Raw genomic sequence first — 8,778 nt, 5'->3', positions numbered from 1 at the left:
CAGAGTAAACCCCAGAGCACATGTTTGGCTTGGATTCATCAAACACTATTCTGAAAATACACAAAACGATGGTGACGAACACGTCTGTGGCACCGACTGCAAGCCTAATTTGTTTTGCTACAAAATGACTGAATTGTCATAAATGTGTCAACTGTGCACAGTTCTTCCTAAATTTGAAATTAAGCATGGAAAACAAAATTGTCTGTGCCCCCCACCCCCCCACCCCATCCTGAAGAGAAAAATGGGAGTGGGACTGTGTTACCTTGCTGCTCAAGCAGCGCGTTCTGCCTCTTCAGGTCATCGATATCCTGCTGGTGCGTGTGATTTTTTCGCCTCATGTACTGGATGTACTCTGTGGCTTTGTCTAGGATTTGAGCTCGAGACGCCTGTTTGGTAGACTGCTGTTAGTGACACATGCAAAAAGTGAAGCAATGACGCCAAGTATACAGAGTCCTTATCACATTTCCAACAAAGATTCCTGCTCCAGCCATGCTGCCATACAGACTGGCCCTGAGGCCGATACGCTGCAGAAGACCACAGTAAATCTACGGTGACACTAGATTTGTTTATGCACAGCTCAGCTCGACAACTCCTAACCTCGCAAACTCCTTGAGCAGTTCAGTCCACAGGTAATAACCCTGACACGTTTGTGTGAGAGAGCTCGTCTCAATTACAGCAAACTAAAGTGCTGCTTGTTTTACAGCAGCCAAATAGCCCAACTCAAAGTCCATCTTGTTACATCACTAAAAACTAGCACATGTATGAAGTGAAGCATTAACTTGGGAAGCCAAAAAAACAGACATGCTCCTACTTGGGCTGCTTTTATCTTTATCTGACAATTGCTTTTGTCAGAAAAACAGTAAATGAAACAAATGTTCATTGCAAATTTTCCAAAGCCCAATTTAACAGAATCTGATTGGCTGCCTAGAAACCACCACCTGCTCTTCAACCATTTCCCTCCAGTGACAAACACATTAAACAAGTAACAACATCTGCATCTATGTATTTTCACAGGAAATCATTAAAATTACCTCATGGCAGAAACGCCCTCACCCCTGACTATCCTTAGCAGTAAAATTCACACTGAGCAGAAATATTATATGACAAAACACGAGAAATATCCTCCGTGAGCATCACTTGTGTGCCTGGAGGAGGTAGAGTGTGAGCTGTACCAACCTTTTCTCCCTGTAGGGCGGGCACCGAGTCCCGGAGGCTGTGAAAGCTGTCTTTGATGTGGTCCCTACGCTTGCGCTCCAGCGCATTGTGGTGTGCCCGTTTGTCTGCCTGCAACGAAGAAAGTCACAAGGCCTTCAGCCCGGCAGCAAAGCAGTGTGGGTAGAAGACAGCAGGTGTCCAGCGTCCCCGGTCACACCTACACAAACTGCTCTGCTGCCAAGTCCCACTCTGCCTTTACAAGAACAACATTCAGTGCAGCAATTGTCATTTAAACTAGGGGTGTCATGATATATACCACGTGGTTTTAAAATTAAATGTGGCATAAAATGAGAAAAATGTCTCAAATCACAATGTTAAGAAACAACCTATATTATCACATGGTTCTAGATCCACACCAAAAACTAATATAACTCACCCTGGACATACAAATAACTGATGATCCAAAGGGTCTAAGTATCAACACGCTGTCAGCAGCACATCAGGCACATCAGTAACCTCCACCAGCCTCACATTAAGAGGTCATGTTGACCCTATAATCTGCATCACCAGTAAACGCTGCATTATGTGACCATATGGTCCGTCCTGCCCTTCAACCCCCCTCCCTCCGTGTAACTCATGCTGACCCCTCTCAGTGCATTTCTGTCCTCCTCAACCTCTGAGGATTCAGATGAGAGGTGGGCAGACAACAACAGATCCCGGACAAGGACAAACTGAACAGCACCATGGCCAACACAGGTCTTATTTTGTAGATTTATAAAGGCATAATTGGAGAGCTCCTTTTGTGGCTTAAGATTCAGGGTTAACAAGAAGAAAAATGCAGCTCAGTGTGGAGGATGGTTGTTGCCCTCTCCATGCACTGTGCTTCCACATTACACAGCTGTAATACAACCTCAGCACACAGAGACTCATGTAAAACAACAGGCTGCAAACTTCAACCACACATTTGCATGCCAATTAGAATGCAGAGGCATAAGATGGCTGCCACAACCACATGAGGAAGGCAGGACAGGAGTGCTGTCTGTAGTCTCACCCGTTTTTAAACCGTCACATCTGATTCTGGACTCGCTGTCACCCGGCTGAGACGTTAAGTCCAACACCCAATCAGACCATGTGCAGCTTTACTGGTCATCTCACTTCATACAAGGACAAAAGCACCTGAAATATTAGGAATGCAACCTCATGACAATGTGTCAGGCACATGGGCGTCATGGTCCAAGTCACGTGACCTGGTATCAAGTGGCTCATATTGCTCAGGGATCACAACAAAGTGGCCACAAGTGAGACAGCACGCAGGTTGAAACGTGCACGTGTATGTTGGGAAAGACGATGTATCAAGTGTGACTCAGCCACCACAAAATAAATAAAAAACTGTCAGCCAGGATGTCACACAAATATAAGTGAAATATTATAAAAACTAGCAATTAAAATCCACCGCCCATTACCCACAATGCCAGTGTTGTGATTGCTCTGGCTGGCATGGTGACAGCTACTCCTGCGGCCTGTTGCACAAGAGCCACAAACCATCCAGGAGACACGAACCCCTCCTGGTTTCATCCACACAGCCACTGCCTCCATTAACCCTGGTATAAACAAACACATGACTGGCACTGATGGCATGTGCAATTACAGGTCTGGCAGCCATTTTCATTTGCATGGTTTCAGTGAATAGCACGGAGGCTCAGAAACACACGTGGCTCTTTTTCTGTCTCCAACAAGTACAGTGCACTTCAGACTTTGAATCTATTGCTCAGTTATCATACATTTACTTTTAGTATAAAACATCTACTATTTCAGGTTGTGGACAAGTCTGGGGACACACAAAACATAATATTTTACAAGCATGCTGGCACCAGGTGAAAGATAAGGCTTGTTTTAATCAACTCAAACACATTTTATTCATCATTAATCACTGAAAGTTAATTAAAATCCAAGAATGCACTTAGTTCTCAGTGGAGCTGCTCCATATACAGTTACTACACTGAGTGCACTGGGTAGGTGAAATAAACACTTGGCTATTTGCTATTTATGACTACACTCCAATGAAAATAAGATTTCTGCGTGAAATCATCCAGTAATCTTGATTCAAGTTTACAAGATTCCAATTTTTCTCTCCAACATTTTTGTTTTTACTGAAATCCTACAATCCCATTCCATGTTTCATAACGAAGGTGGGCCACCAGCACAGAACAAACACCAGCTACACTAACTACTACTAATTCATACATTTAATTTAACGCTTCATGTTTTGTGACTGTTGTTCAACCGTCAGCTTCAAACTACAGTGATCACAAGACAAGATGCATCAGGATCTGGGTGGCGAACAAAACAACCTGCATTTGCATGTTTGTTAGTTTTGATTACAAAATTGTTCAATACCGTACATAACTTACAAAATATTTAGTATTAATTTATGGACTAGCATGCTACTGACTGACTCTTATTACAATGTAACTCATTTTAACTGCAATTAAGACTGTAACATATGTGTTCTTAAATACTTTTCAACAGGGAATGAACAATATGAACAAAATCCTCTAATGGTATATGTAATTTTAAACCACAATAGCAATAAAATGTTATGGTTTTCTCAACAAAATAAAAAGTCCCTACTGATTTACAGCATTGCCAACAACAGCTTACATCACATTGCCTGTCACTACTTGCCAACATCTGGACTTACAGCCTTAAGAGTCCAAAAAATAAAGTTTTTTTTTTTTATCCAATCCAGACTCCTGTAGCACTTCTTTATTGCATATGAGAATCCTATTTATGACAAACAAATGCAATTACCTAAATGGAGTTAGGTCCATTTACCAGCCAGGATTCACTGATATCAAACTTCCTGTATACAGTCAACTGTACTCAGATATGCTGTGGAGCCTAGCTGCATGGTACAGTACACACTGTCTGAGTTATTAAGTGCATCAGGCATCATGAACAGGTGTCCAGTTACCTAAGTGCAGCCATTATCTGTTCAGCCTAAAACCGATACCTTTTCGTACCTCCCTGAGAAGAAACGCCAAACGAGCTGCTCCCTGCGTTCTATTCATATCTGACCACAACACGTTATGCAAGTGCTCCAGGTGCCGCTAGCTGCATCTTCCTGCCTACTGATGGTCACCTGTCACTGTGTGCATGAAAGCCTACATTTCTGTCAGGCTTTCATGTTCAAGTTTCCTGCTCTAAAATGGTAGAAACATCACTAAACCAAAAGACATACAGGTATCTACACACAACATTCTGGAAGCCCACTGAATGTCTGCCACACTGTCATCACCACCTGACCTCAAATGGCTATTTCATCATTTGAATTTATTTTTATATCAAAGTCCCACTTTTGATATGACAAAAACAGCTATTTTAATATTTCACATCATTAAAAGCACCTTGCAAAGCTGCAGAAAGTTTAAGCTAGTGGCTGTTGATCTCGCCGGCTGTACTGACCACTGTTAATGGTCCATTTACACAACTCAAGCTAATTAACATTAATTCTGAGTTGCCAAAAACCACAAAAAGAAATCCTGGCTGTTGACTCATTTAGAGGCTCACTGTCCAAAGATGGTCATGTAAAAAAAAGCACTGTGTCATCTTTATATTTGAAATAAAGACTTTTACTAAACAAACAAGTCAAGTGACAAACTGGTAGTTGCCCAGTGATATCAAGTGTACCACTGATGTAACCTCTGAACAAATGAGAGATAAACTACAATTTATCTATAGAAAAGACACCTTTCTCTAAATACATGGACTCATTTTATAAAAAAAAAAAAAAGTTTGAGATTATTAGTACAATCTTGTCTAATCAACCACAAAAAAGCTGTAGTTTATTTTATATAAAGGTAATTAAACACCAATATTTATAAGCAAAGTCATTCAGCCGTGTTTATATATGTGCTGATTTTAAGACTATGTTCATCGAGGATAAAGCATGCAAAGATGGAAGCTACTGTCTGACAACATACTTATGCTTACAGCTTTAGTAATCATTAACTGAACTGAAATCAAGTCCCAGTCACTGCTCTGAAGCCGAAGGCCTGAGGTCTGCTGGAGGGCAGCTGCATTAAAATTCTCTTACATCACTAATGCATCCTCTAAAATCAGAACACCAGCTCCGTAAATGCTTTTCTGCATTTAAAATCTGGCTCTCTAGCAGGAGGCAGGACGTCGTGTTTGGCAGCCTGTGCATCAGCCAAGTCGTGCAGGGTGTTTTTCTCGCCCGCATGCGATGCAGCTATACGTCATTCATTTAGGCTGCCAGACCTTTAGTGGCCTGTAGAGAGAAGATGGCTCTAACCACTGGCTACAACACAGGAAAACATCCCACATCACCCCTTCCTGACATGAAGGCTCGGCCGAAATGCAAGCGCAGCCACCGCTTCTCGTAAACATTCAGCCGCCTCTTTTTTCATCTGCATCCTGAGTGTGGATACAGTACAAAACATAAAACCTCTCTTTACTGAGATGCATAATTTGCAAATCATGTGCAGGATCCCCGTGGTGTGAGGTGAATCACCGGGGGAAGCAACTCGGCGCAACTATGCCGCTACCGTCTCACACAAAAGCATTGTATTAACCGCAAAAAAAAATCACCAACAAGCAACAAAAAGCCTTTGTAGCAGGATAAAGCTTTGGTCTAAATATAGATGTCGTGTCACCGTCTCCCTATGGCCGCATATACACAGGATGGGGGATACCCTGCAATGCACTGCTAACGCTGATACCGAGAAACAATCGCTGCGCTACTGGAACTGCGCTAATAAACTAGGTCAATGCTACAGAAAAAAACGGAAAACTGTCGTGCTGTGATATTAATTCAAAACACAAATATGAAATCCCACAAGGCAGAAGACAGCACTTTCACATTCTCTTTGAAGTAATAGCAACCTCTACTGTGCAGTCTTACCAATCAATATCAACAAATAAAGCAGTGTGAGATGGATAAATTCACTTTGCAACAACAGTGAAATATTTTTCGACAGTGGACAAATCCCCCCAGCATTACGCACCACAGAGTGATATCTCGGTGATTCTTCCTGCAAAGAAACAGAACAAAAAGTACAATTGTAGCCACAATTGCTCAGCACATCCTACTGTTTCGCTGAAGTCACTAAAAAGTAAAATAATGTAGCAGATGAACAATGGTCCACAACAAGATAGGCTTGTGCTGCTTATCAATTAACTAGAATCCCGATTAAACACAACACTTATCAGATAGGGAAGCAAAGCTAGCCAGCTTACTGGTAGCTAACGCTAGCTGAGCAGCTAGTTCAGCTACATCGCCTGCTAACAAAATAACATCCTTAAAAAGCGAAAAGTGACCATACTCACGTCACTGTCGACTTCGATATCATCGTTATCACTCATTCTTCGATAAATAGTCTAGTTTAAAGGGAAGGGTGGTTAAAAAACAACATGAATTTGTTTAGCACCGAGCCGCGCTCAAACAGTCAGACACGTTCTGTTTGGACAGAACCGAGGTGGACTATACAGTCTCCACGTGACTACACTTCTCACACACACGGCTATCGCTGCGCAGCGCGCTTGCGCCACACCCCGAAGGCGTATGGGAAATGTAGTTATTATAGCACTTTTTCTTTGTATCTTTAAAAACCCTTACGTCTTTGAAGAATTTTTAATAAATACATGTTTAAAAATTTATATTTGTCAAACGAGTAACAGAGTAAACATCATCAATATTTCAGAATATTATATAGCTGAAAATAATGTTTATTTGTAAACTACAACGTCCAGTAGTCATTGAGGCTGCTTGAGACGTTACAACGCATTTTTTTTTCCTTCAGATGCATTATAGGAATTGTAGTTAGAGTCGTACTGGTATGTCAGGGGAGCTAAATAGGGCCATGGCTGAGACACGTGGATTTTTAAGAATACACTCATGAAACACAAACCCACGCTCCAAGAATGCACCAATCAGGTGTCTCCTTCTCTTCATCACTTAAAATGTAGTCCTATTTAGTCTATTAACAGGCCTACGTAGTGTGTGGATGCTCCACACAATATCCAACCCCAGTATTATCAATCTTGTTTGGTTTTTGAATTATCATAGTTTATGTTTTATGTCGATTTTGGGATTTTGGACATTTCTCAGCTTCTCCATTCATTTGAATGTGGAGAACTAGACATCACTCACAGTCTACCTCTGTCCTTGTGATAGGATGAACGGGTTTTGAATGAAAATTCCAGAGCAAGTGCCGCACTCTCCCATAGACTCCCACTGTAAAAAAAAGAGTAAGAAAATCTCTAAGCAAAAGTGAGGGCTATTTGTAAATCACCACAGTTCCTTCGTTATATAGAATATCTTTACATAAAGGTGATCAACCTGTTTGTTGTTGTGTTGCACCTCTGAATGTAACCTAGTCCAGTACACCACCTTTTACTATGACCTCAGTAATAACAATATCATTAAATTTATTGATTTATAACTGAAATGAAACATTTTGAGCTTTATAAACACAGATGTTAACACTTTGTTGTTCACAAGATGAAATGCAACCTTATTAGGTGGGAGCTGGGTGGAGCTCTGCTAGTAATTAGCAACTAGTTGATAGCTATGTACTCACTGGAAAAAAAGCCACATTAGCATTAACAAGTCAAATAAACATATTGCTCTCTAGTTTGTGGTTCATTACGTGAATTTACAAGTAGCTAATTCATCAGCTGTTACCTTTTTTAAAAACTATTGAACATCACATCATCATAATTGTGATTTTAAGCACGTGTCCCCAACCACTGCTGGGAAATCATCCAATCAATAAAATGAGAACAAATACAACCCAACTGAAGAGAAGAATCCTGAACAACTTTTGACTCAGAAATCTGAAACAACTACAGAAACATGCTTCATCTTCAGTTGCAGTTTTCAATACACACTTATTTCAGTTACAATTTTTATGAATTACGATCTTACAAACAAGATGTGCTGAAGAAATATCTGATGCTACATTAACAGTGTTTTGTTTACATTTTTATGCCTCCACACAGGCGACAGCTGTGCCTAGAAAAATTATTCTACAGCGTGCCAATCCGTACCGTCAAGTACAAAATTCAAGGTAAGTAAGAAGTAATCAACTCTTCACAAATGAACACAGCAACTTCTGGGACTCAGCGTCCCACATCAGCTCCTCTGGCGGGACAGGAGACAGACTGGTAAACTGCAACCTTTCACCGGAGAAGTACAAAGCACTTTTCTCTGACTTATCTAAGATTAGAGTACAGGTGTTGTGGAACAGTGTAGTCAGTTTAGAAAAAGGAAGCATGTTCCAGAAACTAGGCGTGTTCACTAAGAAACAAGAAGTGTAGGTTGTTACACTAAAACTGTAAAGCTCAAATACAGATGAGTGGAAGTGAGAGGTGTGCTGCTTCTCTGTCCTTCTCCACTATTCCCAGTCTAAGGGCACAATGCATTAACTGATTTCTATACGCCTTTACCCAGTCAGGTCTACGCTGTGCATCCTCACCTTGAACTGTGATAGTCACAGCTGACTGTCTCACCAAATCTACCCCTTAAACATGTCAACATCAATTGTACAGTACATCTTAGTAGGATCATAACGGCGTACCATGGCAGAGACCTGTATGGAT

The 8,778-nt window shown here is 41.1% G+C and overlaps 1 protein-coding gene across 1 annotated transcript in view; it reads right to left on the bottom strand.

The window, feature by feature from the left end:
• The window catches only part of max (myc associated factor X), a 7,747-nt gene extending 1,057 nt beyond the window's left edge, over positions 1–6,690 (bottom strand). Inside the window, 4 exon segments of the mRNA XM_020604020.1 lie at positions 263–386; positions 1,177–1,284; positions 6,183–6,209; positions 6,505–6,690. Of these exon segments, the coding sequence (XP_020459676.1) occupies positions 263–386; positions 1,177–1,284; positions 6,183–6,209; positions 6,505–6,540 (295 nt within the window). The 5' untranslated portion in view covers positions 6,541–6,690.
• Positions 6,691–8,778: the final 2,088 nt, after the last annotated feature.

The sequence above is a fragment of the Monopterus albus genome, unplaced genomic scaffold (genome assembly GCF_001952655.1).
Source record: "Monopterus albus unplaced genomic scaffold, M_albus_1.0 scaffold63.1, whole genome shotgun sequence".
NCBI lineage: Eukaryota > Metazoa > Chordata > Actinopteri > Synbranchiformes > Synbranchidae > Monopterus > Monopterus albus.
The sequence above is the reverse complement of the archived record's forward strand: the minus strand, read 5'-3'. Positions and strand labels throughout refer to the sequence as shown.